Genomic DNA, 21,078 nt, shown 5'->3' on the forward strand with positions numbered 1-21,078 from the left:
CTCAACCGCACCCCCTCTTTATTCTACCTCACCTTACCTTCTACCCACCTAACAACCTCTCTCCCCACCCGTCCCTCTACCCCTCCCTTAGCCTTTTTCCTCCTCCTCCTTTGCTCCCTCCCCTCCCCCCTCCTCTCCCCTCATCATTAACCCTCTCCCCTTCCCCTCTTCTTCCATTCACCCCCTTGTTCTTTCTCTTTGCCCTACCCCTCTTCATCCTGTTCCCCCTCTTCCCTCCTCTCTCTCTTCTATTCACCTTCCCCTCTCCGCCTCCCTCCCACCTTCACCCTCACCCCTTCCCCCATCATTCCCACTCTCAACTTCCTTTCCCCTTTTGCCACACACCCCTCTCCATCTTCCTTCCTTCTAACCCTCTTCCCCTACTCTTTACCTTTCTCTTTCCCCTTCTCCACTCCTTCTTTCCTCATCCTCTTCCCCTTCCCTTCTCTCCCTCTTCCCCCACTACCCCTTCTCCTTTCCCACTTTTTTCCCACCTCTTTCTACTTTCCCCATTCTCCTTTCTACCCTCCCCTCCTTTCACCCTTCCCCTGTCCCCCTCTATCCCACCCCCTCACTACTGACTCCTTCTCCTCCACTAATTAATCCCCTCTTGTTCCCTCTTCCCTATTCCTTACCCCTCTTCCTTCCCCCACCTCTTCCATCTTTCCTACTCTCCCTCCTCCTTCTCTATTTTTCTTCCCCTCCTCCTTCACCCTCAATCATCCTTTTCCCGTCTCTCCTTTCTGCTTCCCCTCACCCTCACACCACACCCGTCCTCCCCACTCCCTCGCTTCTTCTTACCCTCAACCCTCCATCACCTCCCCTCCCCCTGCCCTTTGTGTCTTCCTGCTATCCCCATCCCCATTCACCACTCCATCCCCTCATACTCCGAAATGCCTTCCTCCTCCTACTACCTAACACCTCTCCCCTCCCCTCCTCCCCACTCCTCCTTCTCCCTTCCTTTCCTCCCGCCTCTGCTCCCCTCCCCTTCCTCCTCCATTCCTCTCCCCCATCCTTCCCTCCCGTCCACCTCCTTCTCCCCGTCCTCTTGCCCCCCTCCTCCCTTCTCCACCTCCCTCCTCCCCCTTCCCCGTCCCCCCTCTCACCCCCATGCCCCCTCCCCCTCCCCTCCTCCCTCCCTATGCCCTCTCCCCTCCCCTCCTTCCCCCCTCAAATTCCCCCTCCCTCTCCCATTCCCCCTCCTTCTCTTCCCTCTCCCTCCCTCCTTCTCTCCCCTCTCCCTCCCCTCCTTCTCTCCCCTCTCCCTCCCCTCCTTCTCCCCATCCTCTTGCCCTCCCCCCTTCTCTGCCTCCCTCCTCCCCACCACTACCCCTCCTCTCTCCACCACGCCCTCTCCCTCCTCCCTCCCCACACCCCCTCCTTCCCCCCTCCTCCCCAACCCACCCTTCAAATTCCCCCTCCCCTCCCCACCCCTCAAATCGCCCTCCCCTCCCCCATTCCCTCTCCCCTCCCTCCTCTTCTGCTCTCCTACCCCACCCTCCGTCCTCTTCCCCTCCCCCTCCCCCTCCCGCTCCCCCTCCCCCTCATCTTGCCCCCCTTTCGACTCATCTCCCTTCTTTCTCTCTCCACCACCCACCCCTTCCTACCCATCGCAGCCGTATTTGCATCCCTCCTTCCCCTTTCTTTTCCCATTAGGGCTCAGGCCTCCTCCCTCTCGCACTGCCGGGGAATGTCCAGCTATTCGAGCCATCTCTGGCGAACCCTGGATCGGCGTTGCGCCCGGCGCCCGCGCCGACTCTCGCTGCCGAAGCTGCAGCGGCAGAGCAGCTATTGGTCTCGGCCCAAGTGGGCCGCGGGCTCGGGCCTGGCCCGCTGCCGGAGTCTGGCCCTGGTGGCGGGGGTAGGGCTCGGGCTCGGCATCGCTTTCACTCGCGATCTGGCCCTGCAGTCGGAATGCCTGTCGGAGGAGGAAGAGCAGCAGCGGAGACCGTCGGCCGGGAGCCTGGAGACGGCCCGGGAGGTGGGCCGGGACTTGCTGCAGAGGATCAAGGTGAGCTCGATCGGTGTCGGCCGATCCCTACATTCCCAAACAGGAAAAACCTGCAGGCGCTGGAAATCCGAGCAACACACACAAAATGCTGGAGGAACTCAGCAGACCAGGCAGCATCAATGGAAAAAGGTACAGGACCGAAACTGTTCGGCAGGACTGCTGAGTTCCTCCAGCATTTTGTGTGTGATCCTTCCATTCCCGGCAGCTTTCACCCTGTGTTTACCCTCAAACCACCCCTATTACCCCGGCCCGCTCCAGCAACCCTACCCCACCCCAGGTTCACCCTAACCCCCAATGGAGATTCATTCATCCTCACCCCTCCCTCCCAGCCTAGGGTCACCCTCAAAATTCCCTCAGCTCTCCCATTTCCCCTCCACTCCTCACCCTCACCCATCACTACCCTTTACCCACAAACCCCCCCACCCTTCACACCCTACCCCATCTCACCCCCACATCTCCCTCACCATTCCTCATCCTCCACATCCCCACCTCACCCTTCACTCTACCCCCACCCCATCTCACCCCACATCTCCCTCACCATTCCTCATCCTCCGCATCCCCATCTCACTTACACTCCACCCCATCTCACCCCCACCCTCCACAACCCCTCTATGTCTCTTCTCTCTCTACACCCTCCTCCCCACTTTTCCCTCCACAACCCCTCTATGTCCCCTCACTCTCATCCTGTCCAAACCTCACTCCATCTCCTACTGTCCCAACCCCCTCCTCCCCAAATCCCCAAATCATTCTCAACCCAAATGAAAATCAATCTCTGTTGATGCAGACAATTGAATTTAAAGCATGAAATGCTGTATCTGAGTGGTCTGTGACTGTGAGAAAGTATAATTTCTGTCAACACATTTGGTCAGGATTGGAACAGCGAGAAAACAGATTGATTTTAAGTTACATTGGTGGTGAGGCAGGATTTGATAGCACAAAGGAAACATCTGTGTTTAGATTCCAATGTGGATAACCTGGAAAGAAGGTCCCCTGGCTGACTGGTGACTGGCAACAGTTCAAAAGGACACTGGAACAAAGGGTTAGGGATAGAAAAATAGGAGTTCAAAACCACAGAGGAACGTGAGAGTTGTAAAATGCAGCAAGTGTTTCTGCAGAGAGTCAGTGTCACAGATTTGACCCGATCATGAATTATACAACACAATGTCAACACATTTACAGAGACAGGTGTGTAAAGAGGGCCCGAAGGATCATTGGGGATCTGAGTCACCCCAATCACAAACTGTTCCAGCTGCTACCATCCTGGAAACAGTACTGCAGTATAAAAGCCAGGACCAACAGGCTCCAGGACAGCTTCTTTCACCAGGCCATCAGACTGATTAATTCTCACTGATACAATTGTATTTTATACTATATTGACTGTCCTGGAGTACATACTATTTATTACAAATTACTATAAATTGCACATTGCACTTTCAGACGGAGACATAACGTAAATATATTTACTCTTCATGTATATGAAAGATGTAAGAAATAAAGTCAATTCAATTCCTTCTTCCTGAATTGTGCCTTCTACCATCATTAACAAAACCCTTATTTACATATTACTTACTTTCTACATTTGTGCTGTCACCCCATGGACAGATCAGGGATGGAGTTCACTTGTTCTCACCTTCACCTTGTTAACCTTCGTCGTCATCGTGGCTATTCCTCCAGGTCGACGATGATGGTCTTCATTCTGTTGATCTACTTACGGGCTGTCAGTAGCTTATGAGTCCAATCCTGGCTTTGAAAGTTCTTCCGCATTCAGGACAGGTAGTTCCAGATGGCAGATTGGGCTTTGGTTGTTGCTGCCTCTCTTTCCATTTTCTTCTCTTTTCTTCTAATTCTGCACATCTGTTGGCTTCAAAAGTTGCTGTTCCTTCTCGGATGGTGGCTTGCCAGAGTTTCCTGTCCTTGGCATTGGTTTCCCAATTGTTGATGTTGACGTTACATTTCTTCATGTTGGCTTTTAAGACGTCTTCGAAACTCTTCTGTTATCCGCCTGTTTTACGTTTGCCTTCTTTAAGCTGGGAGTAGATTTGTTTCAGCAGACGTTCGTCTTTCATCCGAACAACATGACCGCTCCATCTTAGTTGGTTCTTGATGACATAGGCTTCAATGCTTGTTGTTTTTGCTTCATTTAGCACGCTGACGCTGGTTCTTCTATCTTCCCAGCTGATATTTAAGATGTTTTGAAGACAGCGTTGATGGAACTTTTCTTTCTTTTTAAATCTTTTTATTGAATAAGTATACCAAAAGGTAAGCCATATAAACATTAATACAATGTTAAAATATAATAAAATTACAGAAGGTATCAATACCGAAAAAAAATACTACAAACAATGTAATTTAAACATAAGAAACCAAGATAACATAATAGTATACTAAATTTTATATATATATCGATAGAAAAAAAGAAAAAAATAACCCCAAAAAAAAACCCACCGTGCAACTAACTAAAAGCAAAGTCAAAGCAATGGGCTAACTTGAAACCAAACAGAATTAAACTTAAAATCACGTCCTCAATCCCGACCTCCATTAAAAACAGTGAAAAAAAACAAGAAGGGTATATATTACATTAAATGAAAATATCGAATAAAAGATCCCCAAATCTGTTCAAATTTAAATGAAGAATCATAAAGGTTACTTCTAATTTTTGTCCAGATTCAAACATAATATCGTCTGGGAGAACCAAAAAAAGGTAGTTGGAGCATTAAGCTCTTTCCAATGTTGTAAAATACATCTTTTCGCCATTAAAGTAAGAAATGCAATCATTCTACAGGCTGAAGGGGAAAGATTACTAGAAATTTTAGGTAGTCCAAAGATAGCAGTAATAGGGTGAGGAGAGATATCTATATTTAATACCTTAGAAATAATATTAAAAATGTCTCTCCAAAAAGTTTCCAAAGTAGGGCAAGACCAAAACATATGAGTTAAAGAGGCTATCTGCCCCGAACATCTATCACAAAAAGGATTAATATGCAAGTAAAAACGCGCTAACTTATCTTTGGACATATGTGCTCTAATGGAACTTTTCAAGTGCCTTCAGATGTCGTCGGTATGTTGTCCAGGTTTCTGATGCATACAGGAGTGCTGGGAATGTATGCTAACCTTTACATCAGCCACATACAGCAAGATTCCAGCACAAATACAATTTCTGCTTTACTTTCGATACTAAAAAGGGATAGTTCCCTCCGCAATTGTTCTGCCTCAACCAACTGCTCCCCTTATTGCATACAACTGCAGATGTTGCAGCACCTGTACCCTCTGCTCTTCCATTCCCACTATCCAGAGACCTAAACAGTCTTTCCAGGCAAAGCAGTAATTCACTTGCATTTCTTCCAAACAGTGTACTTGCTACATTTGGTTTTAACCCTGTGCTAGAGAAAGTTAAAAAACACATTGCAAACCACTTAGTCCTTCTGAAGGGTCTCGGCCCAAAACATTGACTGTACACTTTTCCATAGATGCTGCCTGGCCTGCTGAGTTCCTCCAGCATTTTGTGTGTGTTGCTTAGAGCCCTGCAGTAGTAACCAGGAGCTTCCTGTTGCCTGATCACAAAGAAACAGGATCAAAAGAAGCTACAGAAAGTTGTAAAGTTAGTCAGCTCTATCTTGGCTACTAGCCTCTGTAGTATCCAAGACATCTTCGAGGTTGGTGCCTCAGAAAGGAGGCATCCATCATTAAGGACCCCCATAACCCAGGACGTGCCCTCTTCACACAGTTATTGTCAGGAAGGAGGTACAGAAGCCTGAAGGCACACACTCAGCGATTCAGGAACAGCTTCTTCCCATCTGCCATCAGATTTCTGAATCGACACTGAACCCATGAACACGACCTCAGTATTTGTTTTCCACTCTTTCTGCACTACTTATTTATTTTTTATATGTACGTATTGTGATATACAGTTTTTATTACTATGTTTTGCAATGTTCTGCTGCCACAAAACAACAAATTTCATGACATACACCGGTGATATTAAACCTGATTCTTATTCTGACCATTCCAGAATCTATTTGAGGAGATTATGTGTCGGGCAGTGCAGTGCGGCAGATTTAAAAGGAACAGAGCCTCATACAGCAGGCAGCGTAGTGAGCCAGGAGCAGAGTGAAGGCTTAAGGGCTTCGGCTCACCGGGCTTAGGCGGAAGCGGGTGAGGCGAGGAAAGTTTGGTATTCATTTTCTGTTGATATTTGAGGAGAGGGGCAGTATGAGTGTGAGGGCAGTTTGTTGTTCTCGGTGTCGGATGTGGGAGGCCCTGGAGTCTCTAAGCCTCCTGGACGTCTACATCTGCGCCAAGTGCATCGAGATGCAGCTCCTAAGGGACCGCGTTACGGAACTGGAGCTGCAGCTCGATGACCTTCGTCTGGTCAGGGAGAGTGAGGAGTTGCTAGAGAGGAGTTATAGGCAGGTGGTCACACCGGGGCCACGGGAGGCAGACTAGTGGGTCACGGTTAGGAGGGGGAAGGGGAAGAGAGTAATAGAGAGTACTCCGGTGGCTGTGCCCCTTAACAATAGGTACTCCTGTTTGAGTACTGTTGGGGGGGGACAGCTTACGCGGGGGAAGCGACAGTGGCCGTGCCTCCGGCACAGAGTCCGGCCCTGTAGCTCAGAAGGGTAGGGAAAGGAAGAGGAGGGCAGTTGTGATAGGGGACTCGATAGTAAGGGGGTCAGATAGGCGATTCTGTGGACGCAGTCCAGAGACCCGGATGGTAGTTTGCCTCCCTGGTGCCAGGGTCCGGGATATTTCTGATCGTGTTCAAGATATCTTGAAGTGGGAGGGTGAGGAGCCAGAGGTCGTGGTACATATAGGTACCAATGACATAGGTAGGAAAAGGGAAGAGGTCCTGAAAGGAGAATATAGGGAGCTAGGAAGGGAGTTGAGAAAAAGGACCGCAAAGGTAGTAATCTCGGGATTACTGCCTGTGCCACGCGACAGTGAGAGTAGGAATGCGATGAGGTGGAGGATAAATGCGTGGCTGAGGGATTGGAGCAGGGGGCAGGGATTCAAGTTTTTGGATCATTGGGACCTCTTTTGGCGCAGGCGTGACCTGTACAAAAAGGACGGGTTACACTTGAATCCTAGGGGGACCAATATCCTGGCAGGGAGATTAGCGAGGGCTACTGAGGTGACTTTAAACTAGAATGGTTGGGGGGTGGGAATCAAATTAAAGAGGCTAGGCGAGAGGAGGTTAGTTCAGAGAGACAGAGGGGTGTAAAGTGAGGGTAGAAGCAAAAAGTTGTAAGGAGAAAAGTAAAAGTGGCAGGCCGACAAATCCAGGGCAAGCATCAAAAAGGGCCACTTTTCAACATAATTGTATAAGGGCTAACAGAGTTGTAAAAGAGCGCCTGAAGGCTTTGTGTGTCAATGCAAGGAGCATTTGTAACAAGGTGGATGAATTGAAAGTGCAGATTGTTATTAATGATTATGATATAGTTGGGATCACAGAGACATGGCTCCAGGGTGACCAAGGATGGGAGCTCAACGTTCAGGGATATTCAATATTCAGGAGGGATAGACATGAAAGAAAAGGAGGTGGGGTGGCGTTGCTGGTTAAAGATGAGATTAACGCAATAGAAAGGAAGGACATAAACCGGGAAGATGTGGAATCGATATGGGTAGAGCTGCGTAACACTAAGGGGCAGAAAACGCTGGTGGGAGTTGTGTACAGGCCACCTAACAGTAGTAGTGAGGTCGGAGATGGTATTAAACAGGAAATTAGAAATGTGTGCAATAAAGGAACAGCAGTTATAATGGGTGACTTCAATCTACATGTAGATTGGGTGAACCAAATTGGTAAAGGCGCTGAGGAAGAGGATTTCTTGGAATGTATGCAGGATGGTTTTCTGAACCAACATGTCGAGGAACCAACTAGAGAGTAGGCTATTCTGGACTGAGTTTTGAGCAATGAGGAAGGGTTAATTAGCAATCTTGTCGTGAGAGGCCCCTTGGGTAAGAGCGACCATAATATGGTGGAATTCTTCATTGAGATGGAGAGTGACATAGTTAATTCAGAAACAAAGGTTCTGAACTTAAAGAAGGGTAACTTTGAAGTTATGAGACGTGAATTAGCTAAGATAGACTGGCAAATGACACTTAAAGGATTGACGGTGGATATGCAATGGCAAGCATTGAAGGATTGCATGGATGAACTACAACAATTGTTCATCCCACTTTGGCAAAAGAATAAATCAAGGAAGGTAGTGCACCCGTGGCTGACAAGAGAAATTAGGGATAGTATCAATTCCAAAGAAGAAGCATACAAATTAGCCAGAAAAAGTGGCTCACCTGAGGACTGGGAGAAATTCAGAGTTCAGCAGAGGAGGACAAAGGGCTTAATTAGGAAGGGGAAAAAAGATTATGAGAGAAAACTGGCAGGGAACATAAAAACTGACTGTAAAAGCTTTTATAGATATGTAAAAAGGAAAAGACTGGTAAAGACAAATGTAGGTCCCCTACGACAGAAACAGGTGAATTGATTATGGGGAGCAAGGACATGGCAGACCAATTGAATAATTACTTTGGTTCTGTCTTCACTAAGGAGGACATAAATAATCTTCCAGAAATAGTAAGGGACAGAGGGTCCAGTGAGATGGAGGAACTGAGCGAAATACATGTTAGTAGGGAAGTGGTGTTAGGTAAATTGAAGGGATTGAAGGCAGATAAATCCCCAGGGCCAGATGGTCTGCATCCTAGAGTGCTTAAGGAAGTAGCCCTAGAAATAGTGGATGCATTAGTGATAATTTTTCAAAACTCGTTAGATTCTGGACTAGTTCCTGAGGATTGGAGGGTGGCTAATGTAACCCCACTTTTTAAAAAAGGAGGGGGAGCGAAACCGGGGAATTATAGACCGGTTAGCCTAACGTCGGTGGTGGGGAAACTGCTGGAGTCAGTTATCAAAGATGTGATAACAGCACATTTGGAAAGCGGTGAAATGATCGGACAAAGTCAGCATGGATTTGTGAAAGGAAAATCATGTCTGACGAATCTCATAGAATTTTTTGAGGATGTAACTAGTAGAGTGGATAGGGGAGAACCAGTGGATGTGGTATATTTGGATTTTCAAAAGGTTTTTGAGAAGGTCCCACACAGGAGATTCGTGTGCAAACTTAAAGCACACGGTATTGTGGGTAAGGTATTGATGTGGATAGAGAATTGGTTAGCAGACAGGAAGCAAACAGTGGGAATAAACGGGACCTTTTCAGAATGGCAGGCAGTGACTAGTGGGGTACCGCAAGGCTCAGTGCTGGGACCCCAGTTGTTTACAATATATATTAATGACTTGGATGAGGGAATTAAATGCAGCATCTCCAAGTTTGCGGATGACACGAAGCTGGGTGGCAGTGTTAGCAGTGAGGAGGATGCTAAGAGGATGCAGGGTGACTTGGATAGGTTGGGTGAGTGAGTGGGCAAATTCATGGCAGATGCAATTTAATGTGGATAAATGTGAAGTTATCCACTTTGGTGGCAAAAATAGGAAAACAGATTATTATCTGAATGGTGGCCAATTAGGAAAAGGGGAGGTGCAACGAGACCTGGGTGTCATTATACACCAGTCATTGAAAGTGGGCATGCAGGTACAGCAGGCGGTGAAAAAGGCGAATGGTATGCTGGCATTTATAGCGAGAGAATTCGAGTACAGGAGCAGGGAGGTACTACTGCAGTTGTACAAGGCCTTGGTGAGACCACACCTGGAGTATTGTGTGCAGTTTTGGTCCCCTAATCTGAGGAAAGACATCCTTGCCATAGAGGGAGTACAAAGAAAGTTCACCAGATTGATTCCTGGGATGGCAGGACTTTCATATGAAGAAAGACTGGATGAACTGGGCTTGTACTCGTTGGAATTTAGAAGATTGAGGGGGGATCTGATTGAAACGTATAAGATCCTAAAGGGATTGGACAGGCTAGATGCAGGAAGATTGTTCCCGATGTTGGGGAAGTCCAGAACGAGGGGCCACAGTTTGAGGATAGAGGGGAAGCCTTTTAGGACCGAGATTAGGAAAAACTTCTTCACACAGAGAGTGGTGAATCTGTGGAATTCTCTGCCACAGGAAACAGTTGAGGCCAGTTCATTGGCTATATTTAAGAGGGAGTTAGAAATGGCCCTTGTGGCTACGGGGATCAGGGGGTATGGAGGGAAGGCTGGTGCAGGGTTCTGAGTTGGATGATCAGCCATGATCATAATAAATGGCGGTGCAGGCTCGAAGGGCCGAATGGCCTACTCCTGCACCTATTTTCTATGTTTCTATGATAGATAAAGGGGATGCAGTGAATGTTGTTTATTTGGACTTTCAGAAGGCCTTTGACAAGGTGCCACACATGATGTAGTGACCATTACAGAGACTTGGCTGGCACCAGGGCAGGAATGGATTCTCAATATTCCTGGATTTCAGTGCTTTAAAAGGGATAGAGAGGGTGGGAAAAGGGGAGGAGGGGTGGCATTACTGATCAGGGATACTATTATAGCTACAGAAAGGGTGGGTAATGTAGCAGGATCCTCTTTTGAGTCAGTATGGGTGGAAGTCAGAAACAGGAAGAGATCAGTTACTCTACTGGGGGTATTCTATAGGCCCCCTGGTAGCAGCAGAGATACAGAGGAGCAGATTGGGAGGCAGATTTTGGAAAGGTGCAAAAATAACAGGGTTGTTATCATGGGTGACTTCAACTTCCATTAGATTGATTGGCACCTGATTAGTTCCAAGGGTTTAGATGGAGCAGAGTTTGTTAAGTGTGTCCAGGACGGATTCCTGTCACAGTATGTGGCCAGGCCGACTAGGGGGAATGCCATACTAGATCTAGTACTTGGTAATGAATCGGGTCAGGTCACAGATCTCTCAGTGGGTGAGCATCTGGGGGACAGTGACCACCGCTCCCTGGCCTTTAGCATTATCATGGAGAAGGATAGAATCAGAGAAGACAGGAAAATTTTTAATTGGGGAAGGGCAAATTATGAGGCTATAAGGCTAGAACTTGTGGGTGTGAATTGGGATGATGTTTTTGCAGGGAAATGTACTATGGACATGTGGTTGATGTTTAGAGATCTCTTGCAGGATGTTAGGGATAAATTTGACCCGGTGAGGAACATAAAGGTGGAAAATCTAGTCAGGTGGAAGAAGGCAGCATACATGAGGTTTAGGAAGCAAGGATCAGATGGGTCTATTGAGAAATATAGGGAAGCAAGAAAGGAGCTGAAGAAGGGGCTGAGAAGAGCAAGATGGGGGCATGAGAAGCCCTTGGTAAGTAGGGTAAAGGAAAACCCCAAGGCATTCTTCAATTATGTGAAGAAAAAAAGGATGACAGGAGTGAAGGTAGGACTGATTAGAGATAAAGGTGGGAAGATGTGCCTGGAGGCTGTGGAAGTGAGCGAGGTCCTCAATGAATACTTCTCTTCGGTATTCACCAATGAGAGGGAACTTGATGATAGTGAGGACAATATGAGTGAGGTTGATGTTTGGAGCATGTTGATATTAAGGGAGAGGAGGTGTTGGATTTGTTAAAATACATTAGGACGGATAAGTCCCTGGGGCCTGACGGAATATTCCCCAGGCTGCTCCATGAAGCAAGGGAAGAGATTGCTGAGCCTCTGGCTAGGATCTTTATGTCCTCATTGTCCACGGGAATGGTACCGAAGGATTGGAGGGAGGCGAATGTTGTCCCCTTGTTCAAGAAAGGTAGTAGGGATAGTCTGGGTAATTATAGACCAGTGAGCCTTACGTCTGTGGTGGGAAAGTTGTTGGAAAGATTCTTAGAGATAGGATCTCTGGGCATTTAGAGAATCATGGCCTGATCAGGGACAGTCAGCATGGCTTTGTGAAGGGCAGATCGTGTCTAACAAGCCTGATAGAGTTCTTTGAGGAGGTGACCAGGCATATAGATGAGAGTAGTGCAGTGGATGTGATCTATATGGATTTTAGTAAGGCATTTGACAAGGTTCCACATGGTAGGCTTATTCAGAAAGTCGGAAGGCATGGGATCCAGGGAAGTTTGGCCAGGTGGATTCAGAATTGGCTTGCCTGCAGAAGGCAGAGGGTCATGGTGGAGGGAGTACGTTCAGATTGGAGGATTGTGACTAGTGGTGTCCCACAAGGATCTGTTCTGGGACCTTTACTTTTCATGATTTTTATTAATGACCTGGATGTGGGGGTAGAAGGGTAGAAGGGTGGGTTGGCAAGTTTGCAGACGACACAAAGGTTGGTGGTGTTGTAGGTAGTGTAGAGGATTGTCAAAGATTGCAGAGAGACATTGATAGGATGCAGAAGTGGGCTGAGAATTGGCAGATGGAGTTCAACCCAGAGAAGTGTGAGGTGGTACACTTTGGAAGGACAAATTCCGAGGCAGAGTACAAAGTAAATGGCAGGATACTTGGTAGTGTAGAGGAGCAGAGGGATCTGGGGGTACATGTCCACAGATCCCTGAAAGTTGCCTCACAGGTGGATAGGGTAGTTAAGAAAGCTTATGGGGTGTTAGCTTTCATAAGTCGAGGGATAGAGTTTAAGCGTCGCGAGGTAATGATGCAGCTCTATAAAACTCTGGTTAGGCCACATTTGGAGTACTGTGTCCAGTTCTGGTCGCCTCACTATAGGAAGGATGTGGAAGCATTGGAAAGGGTACAGAGGAGATTTACCAGGATGCTGCCTGGTTTAGAAAGTATGCATTATGATCAGAGATTAAGGGAGTTAGGGCTTTACTCTTTGGAGAGAAGGAGGATGAGAGGAGACATGATAGAGGTGTACAAGATAATAAGAGGAATAGATAGAGTGGATAACCAGCGCCTCTTCCCCAGGGCACCACTGCTCAATACAAGAGGACATGGCTTTAAGGTAAGGGGTGGGAAGTTCAAGGGGGATATTAGAGGAAGGTTTTTTACTCAGAGAGTGGTTGCTGCGTGGAATGCACCGCCTGAGTTAGTGGTGGAGGCAGATACACTAGTGAAGTTTAAGAGACTGCTAGACAGGTATATGGAGGAATTTAAGGTGGGGGCATATATGGGAGGCAGGGTTTGAGGGTCGGCACAACATTGTGGGCCGAAAGGCCTGTACTGTGCTGTACTATTCTATGTTCTATGTTCTATGAGGCTGCTTACCAAGATAAGAGCCTATGAAACTACAGGAAAGTTACTAATGTGGTTAGAGCATTGGCTGATTGGTAAGAGGCAGCGAGTGGGAATAAAAGGATCCTTTTCTGGTTGGCTGCCAGTGACTACCACTTCTTTTTATGCTGTATATCAATGATTTAGATGATGGAATAGATGGCTTTGTTGCCAAGTTTGCAGATGATACAAAGATTGGTGGAGGGGCAGGTAGTGGTAAGTAAACAGGTAGGCTGCAGAAGGCTTGGACAGATTAGGCAAATGTGCAAGAGAATGGAATGAAAAATGCACAGTCATGCACTTTGGTAGTAGAAATAAATGTGCGGACTATTTTCTAAACGGGGAGAAAATCCAAAAATCTGAGATGCAAAGGGACTTGGGAGTCCTTGCGTATAACACCCTAAAGGTTAGCTTGCAGGTTGAGTCGGTGGTGAGGAAAGCAAATGCAATGTTAGCATTCATTCAGGCTTTATAAAGCAATGAAGTGGCCTCACCTTGAGTATTGTGAACACTTTTGGTCTCCTCATCTAAGAAAAGATGTGCTGGCATTGGAGAGGATTCAGAGGAAGTTAACAAGGATGATTCTGGGAATGAAAGGGTTATCATACGAGGAACGTTTGATAGCTCAGGGTCTGTACTCACTGGAATTTTGAAGGATGGTGGGGGATCTCATTGAAACCTTTCAAATGTTTAAAGGCCCAGACGGAGTAGATGTGGAAAGGATGTTTCCCATGGTGGGGGAGTCTAGGACAAGAGGGCACAGCCTCAGGATAGAGGGGTGTCCATTTAAAACAGATGCAGAGAAATTTCTTTAGCCAGAGAGTGTTGAATTTGTGGAATTTATTACCACAGGCAGCTGTGGAGGCTGGGTCGGTGGTTGTGTTTAACTCAGAGCTTCATAGGTTCTTGATTGGACACAAAGGTTACATGGAGAAGGCCAGGGAGTGGGGCTGAGGAGGGGAGAAAAGGATCAGCTGAGATTGAATGGTGGAGCAGACTCAATGGGTCAAATGACTTAATTCTGCTCCTGTGTCTTATGGTCTTATTTATTCTCAAAACATCATTAATAATGCCTTCACAATCTCATCAGCTACTTCTTACAGAACCCTGGGGTGCTATCCATCTGGTCTAGATAACTTGTCTACCTTCAGACCTTCCAGCTTCCCAAGCACCTTCTCCTTATAAATAGAAGATTGCTTCAAAACTACAGCTGTCAAAGTCCTACTTAAAAAGCCAAACCTTGATAGTGAGGTACTAGCTAACTATGACTCTTCCCTTCCTGGCCAAGGTTCTTGAGAAAGTAATTTTCAACCAATTTCACAACTTTCTGAATGAGAACAATATTCTAGGAAGTTTTAGTTTGGTTTTAGAGCACACCGCAGCATGGACGTGGCCCTTACCAAATTTGTCAGCAACTTTAGCCTAATTAGCACTGATGCCAAAAAAAGTCTCAGATGATTTTTCTAGCTTTAAGTTGACACAATAGACCACAATATTCTCTTAGATCTCCTTGAGAACTGGGCTGGCATCTCTGGCAGCGCCCTTAATTAGCTTCATTCATATATCTTAGACAAGAAAAAAATCCTGTCTTGGAGACCAGTTTTCTATGAGATACAATGTACATAATGGTGAGGCCCAGCGATGCTGACTTGTCCCCTACTTTTCTTCTTATACCCGCTCCCCTGAGGAGACACCATTAGAGCGTACAAACTTAATTTTCAGCTATGCAGATGACACACAATTGTATATTGTGATGCTCTACAATAGGTACATTTAATGTCAGAAAGATGTATGCAGTATACATCCTGAAATTCTGTTTGTTCACAGACATCAATGAAAACGGAGTGTGCCAAAGAAGGAATGACAGTTAAAACGTTAGAATCCCAAAGCCCCCCCCCAATTCCCCCCCCCGCACACAAGAAGCAAGGCAATGACCCCCACCCCCATTGTTATGGGATAAACTTACAAATGGATGAGCAATAATTTCCTGAAACTAAATGAAGATAAAACTGAAATACTTTTGATTGCTCCCAAAAACAAAAAAAGATAAACTTCTTGATAGACTTGGGAACTTGGTTCTTCTTGTAAAATAAGAAATAACTAGCCTGGCTGTTATCCTTGATTCAGATTTGAATTTTAAGAAAGTAACCAGAGCAGCATTTCTAAGCTTAAGAAATATTGCAAAGGTACATTTGTTTTTGTCACAATGATGCTGAAAAACTAATTCACGACTTTATATTGAATAGATTAGATACATAACTGCAATGAACTTTTTACTGTAATTCCAAAGCAATCTATTGATAACCTTCAACTCAATTGGAACGCTGCTGTGAGACTTTTAACCAAAACCAGAATGAGGGAATATACCACTCCAATACTAGCTACTCTGAATTACCTTCCTGTATCTTTTAGAATTGATTTTAAAGTTCTCTTATTTGTTTTTAAAGCTCTTAGTGGTCTTGGAGTATGTCACAGAATTGTTCTTGTTTTTATAATCTGGCTTGAGCTCTCAGGTCTTCTTCTGCTGGTTTCTTAAATTTAAACAATCTCCCTCAAAATGTAATTGGGAGGTCAGCTTTTTTGAACGACGCTCCTAAACTATGGAACTCAATACCTAAAACTATAAGGAATACAGGCTCTGTTGGCACTTTTAAACACCAGCTCAAAACCTATTTATTTAACCTTGCTTTTTGTCCTTTATTTTTATTTTATTTTTATATTTGTACTTGTATACCATTATAAAGCATTTGAACTACATCATCTGTATGAAAAGTGCTCCATGAATAAAGTTGTCATTATTATTATTATTTATTAGCACCTACACTCACTTTTGTCCCCTGACACTCTTGAATTTCTGACGTACTGATAGTGTCTTCCACAGTGAAGACTCACATAAAATACTAATTAATTTTGAGCGGTCCTGACCCTCCAAGCAGACCATTGCCTTTGTCAGAGCCGGGGAGCAGCCAATACCTGCCAAAAGAACATCTGCAGGCATTCTGACCTCTGCAAGGGACTGGCAGCTGTTGGTGGACCTCGAAGGGCAGCTGAAGTTCCCCAACCATATTGCAGCCACCACCCTGCGACCAGACATTGTCCTTGTGTCTGAGTCTACTAAGCAAGTGGTGCTGCTGGAGCTGACAGTCCCATGGGAAGATAGCTTGGAAGAGGCCTTTGAAAGGAAGCTCTCCAAGTACGCAGGACTGGTCAGCAATTGTCAGCAGGCTGGATGGAGAGCGAGGTGTCTCCCAGTGGAGGTTGGTTGTAGGGGATTCGTAGCCCGTTCCTTAGTTAGAGCCTTCAGTATTTTGGGCATTGAGGGAAAGAGGAAGAGGAGAGCCATCCGCAGTACCACCGATGTAGCAGAGAGGGCCTCAAGATGGCTGTGGCTCAAAAGAGGGGAGCCATGGAGTCATAAGTAGCTAGCCATCTGGACACAAGCTGGGGTCTGATCAGCCCCGGCTGGGTCACCTGGAGGAGGTTGTACGATGTTGAAAGACCCGACACACCCGATGATTCCAGGAACATCACTGAAGATGTGTCCAGAAGCATCAATAGATGTACGTACACAGTCCACCATTTCTTTGTTCCCCATTTCTACCTCTCCAGGGTCTTTTCCCAGTTGTCCAATGTCCACTCTCACTTCTCTTTTACTCTTTGTACTGTATATCTGAAAAAACGTTTGGTATCCTCTTTTATGTAATTGGCTAACCTACCTTCATATTTCATCGTTTTTCTCCTTATGGCTTTTTAGTTGATTTTTCCTGTTTTTTAGAAGCTTTCTAATCTAACTTTGCGTTAATATTTGCTATATTTTCCCATGTTCTGAACTCCTGCCAGTTTGTGTGAGTCTGGTTGCACTCCCTCTGAGGACAGTTGATGGCCTAGGGATGCCACCTCCAACTTTGCAAATTCACATTTCTTTTTGTTCAGGGTGATTCCAGCCTATTTTAGTTTCTCCAAGGCAGCTTCCACTCTTTTTGTTATGTTCCTCACTTGAGCCTCTGAAGATGAGTATATCGTCCATGTGGCAGACTGTTCTTTCCAGTCCCTCCAAAATTTGGTTCCTCCTCATCTGAAAGAGTTCAGGGATGCCAAAAGGGAGTCTCTTGCAGGCATAGTGTCCATATGATTGTGATAGAGATTGTGAGCTTCTGTGACTCAGGAGCTAAACAGATCTGCCAGAACCCTGAGTTTCCATCTAATTTGGAGAAGAACTTTGCTCCACCCAGCATATCCAATATGTGCTCAACAGAGGGCAGAATAAGCTTCTGCCATCTCACTGCTTCATATTTAGTTTTGTTAGATCAGTGCAGATCCTTACTCTGTCATCTGGCTTGGGGACAATGCCCAGACATCAGTCAGTAGATGCATTCACTCTGGTTGAGATGTCAAGCGCCTCCACTCTCAAGTTCAGCTTTGACTTCATTCATCAAGGGGAATGGTATATGCCTCGTTGTGGTCAGAGAGTAGGGCGTCAATCCTAGCCTCAGTTGGATAAGGTACTCTTCTTTCAGTACCCCTAGGCCTGTGAACAAATCTGGGTACCTCAGTCACTGAACATATCTTAATGAATCCAACCTTGCAATGAGGTTCAGCTTTTTGATAGCATGTCGTCCCAGTAGTGGTGAGAAGAGATTCTGAATCACATAGACATCCTCTTTTAACTGTTTCTCATTTTTACGGATGGAAGTAGTAAAGTTCGGCAATGTTCAGTGAGGAATGTCTGTACATCCTCCCTGTGGATTGCGTGTGTTTCCTCCGGGTCCTCCAGTTTCCTCCCACAGTCCAAAGATGTACCTAGTCAGTATAAATTGTCCTGTGATTAGCTTAGGGTTAATTGGAGCTGGGGCGGCGTAGCTTAAAGGGCTCGGAAGGCCTACTCCGCGCTGTATCACTAAACAAATAGATTATTCAGGATGAGGTTTCGGATACTTGGAGGCACATGTTAAAACTGGCTAATGTCAGCATGGTTTCCCTAAGGAATTCTTTGAGAAAATAACATGCAGGATATGGATGTTGTTTACCTGGATTTTCAGAGGGCCTCTGACTAGGTGCCCCACGTTAGGCTGCTTAACAAGATAAGAACCATGGTATTACAGGAAAGATACTAGTGGATAGAAGATTGGCTGACTAGCAGCAGACAGAGTGGGAATAAAGGGGGCCTTTTCAGACTGCCGGTGACTAGTGGTGTTCCACAGAGGTCAGTACATTAGAAAGATAGGTGGAGAGGAAGATAGTGTTGAGGAAGCCAGGGAGTCTGTTGAAAGACTTAGACAGATTAGGAGAATGGGCAGAAAAATGGCAGATGGAATGCATAGTCATAGTCATACTTTATTGATCCTGAAGGAAATTGATTTTCATTACAGTTGCCCCAACCAAGAATGGAGTATAAATATAGCAATATAAAACCATAAATAATTAAATAGTAATATGTAAATTATGCCAGGAAATAAGTCCAGGACCAGCCTATTGGCTCAGGGTGTCTGACCCTCCAAGGGAGGAGTTGTAAAGTTTGATGGCCACAGGCAGGAATGACTTCCTATGACGCTCTGTGTTGCATCTCGGTGGAATGAGTCTCTGGCTGAATGTACTCCTGTGCCCAACCAGTACATTATGTAGTGGATGGGAAACATTGTCCAAGATGGCATGCAACTTAGACAGCATCCTCTTTTCAGACACCACCGTGAGAGAGTCCAGTTCCATCCCCACAACATCACTGGCCTTCCGAATGAGTTTGTTGATTCTGTTGGTGTCTGCTACCCTCAGCCTGCTGCCCCAGCACACAACAGCAAACATGATAGCACTGGCCACCACAGACTCATAGAACATCCTCAGCATCGTCCAACAGATGTTAAAGGACCTCAGTCTCCTCAGGAAATAGAGACAGCTCTGACCCTTCTTGTAGACAGCCTCAGTGTTCTTTGACCAGTCCAGTTTATTGTCAATTCGTATCCCCAGGTATTTGTAATCCTCCACCATGTCGGTGTAGGGAAGTTTATGGTCATGCACTGTAGTAGAAGGAATAAAACTGTAGACTATTTTCTAAGCATAGAGCAGGTTCAGATATCAGATGCAAAGGGATTTGACAGTCTTTAAAGCAGGGTTTCTCAACCTTTTTCATGGTATGGACCGAGGGGGTCTGTGGACCCTAGATTGGGAACCCCTGCTCTAAAGGTTATCTTGCAGGTTGAGCCGGTGCTAAGATGGCAAATGTAATGTCAGCATTTATTTTGTGAGGATTAAAAAATTAGAATGGAAACGATATGAGTCCGCTGCACCTTTCCCCATTCCCTGTCACGCACTGTTGAACTTGAACAGAGGGTTGCCAACTGTCCCGTATTTGCCGCGACATCCCATATATTGGGCTAAATTGGTTTGTCCCATACGGGACCACCCTTGTCCCGTATTTCCCCCGCTAAGGTAGAGCGTTCCTGTGAAACCTTTTGTGGCGAAATGGCATAAAGCGAAGAAGCAATTACCATTAATTTATATTGATATGATATGATAAATACACAGCCTATATAAAGTAGAAATAATGTATGTACAGTATTGTCAGGAAGATTAAGCCAAAACCGATTTGTGGAAAAAAAAATCGGCACGTACGCGCATGCGCACACAGGTGCCCGTGCAAGGCTTCATGGTCGTGGTAGTCTTCTTCAGGGTAAACACAAGTGTCCCATATTTGACTGCTAATTTTGTCCCTTATTTGGGAGTGAGAAAGTTGGTAACCCTAACTGTAAAAGACAAGTTGAGGTGAGTTTAACCCTACTTGAACACTACCCCCCCCCCCCGGGTCAGCCAGTCCGCAAGAATATTGTCAGTATTAAACCGGTCCGCAGTGCAAAGAAGGTTGGGGACCCCTGTTGTATGTCACCATAAACAACCCTGAGATTCATTTTCCCGTGGGCATACTCAGCAAATCTATAAAATAGTAACTACAACAGGAACAGTGAAAGATCAACCAGAGTGCAGAAGACAACAAACTCTGCAAATGTAAATATACATAAATAGTAAATAATAACGAGAACATGAGATAATGAGATATAAAATGTCCTTAAAGTGAGATAATTGATTGTAGGGACGTTTCGATGATGGGGCAAGTGAGTGTAGTTATCCCCTTTCATTCACGAGCCTGATGGTTGAGAGGTAGTAACTTCGCCCATGAGATGGCTTTCTGGAGATCATACCTGTACCTCTTGCAGCTTTCTTGTTCTCCAGACTTGAATGCCTCTGATCTGGCCCTCAGCAGATTTCAGACCTTGTGGTTCATCCAGGGCTTCTGATTGGGAAAGACTCTGAATGAATTTAGTGAGAACATACTCAGTTACAGCTGTTTTAATGAAGTCTGTTACAACCCCGGTGTATTGATTCAGATCTCTGGATGAGTACGTACATCAGTACGTAGGTCCCAACGAGAGAGCATGCAATGCTGGATCTGCTATAAGCGAATAAGGACAGGTGTCAAAAGTTTGTGCAGGGGAACATTTTGCATCCAGTGACCACAATGCCATTAGTTTCAAAGTAAATATGTGAAAAGATAGTCTTGTTCGTGGGTTGAGTTTCTGAATTGGATAAAGGCCAATTTTGATGGGATCAGAAATGATCTTACAAGTGTGTATTGGGACAGGCTGTTTACTGAGGTGTACTTGATAAGTGGGAGGCCTTCAAAAATGAAATGTTGAGAGTACAAAGCCCGTATGTGCCTGTGAGAACAAAATGTCAAGATAACAAGTGTAGGGAACATTGGTTTTCAAGATATAGTGAGCCCCTGGTGAAGAGGAAAAAAAGAGGTGCATAGCAGGTATAGGCAAGCTGGAACAAATGAGGTGCTTTTTGAGTACACGGAATGCAAGAGAACACTTAAGAAAGAAATCAGGAAGGCTAAAAGAAGGCATGAAGTTGCCCTAGCAGACAAGGTGAAAGAGAATCCGAAGAGATTCTACAGGTATGTTAAGAGCAAAAGAATAGCAAGGGA

General features: G+C 45.7%; 1 protein-coding gene across 1 annotated transcript in view; it reads left to right on the plus strand.

The window, feature by feature from the left end:
• Positions 1 to 1,540: 1,540 nt before the first annotated feature.
• lactb (lactamase, beta) overlaps positions 1,541 to 21,078 on the plus strand; it is a 72,061-nt gene continuing 52,523 nt past the window's right edge. The window contains exon 1 of the mRNA XM_063070999.1: positions 1,541 to 2,011. Within this exon, the coding sequence (XP_062927069.1) occupies positions 1,691 to 2,011 (321 nt within the window). The 5' untranslated portion in view covers positions 1,541 to 1,690. The remainder of the gene's footprint in view (positions 2,012 to 21,078) is intronic.

Source organism: Mobula hypostoma, chromosome 18 (genome assembly GCF_963921235.1).
Source record: "Mobula hypostoma chromosome 18, sMobHyp1.1, whole genome shotgun sequence".
Classification (NCBI taxonomy): domain Eukaryota; kingdom Metazoa; phylum Chordata; class Chondrichthyes; order Myliobatiformes; family Myliobatidae; genus Mobula; species Mobula hypostoma.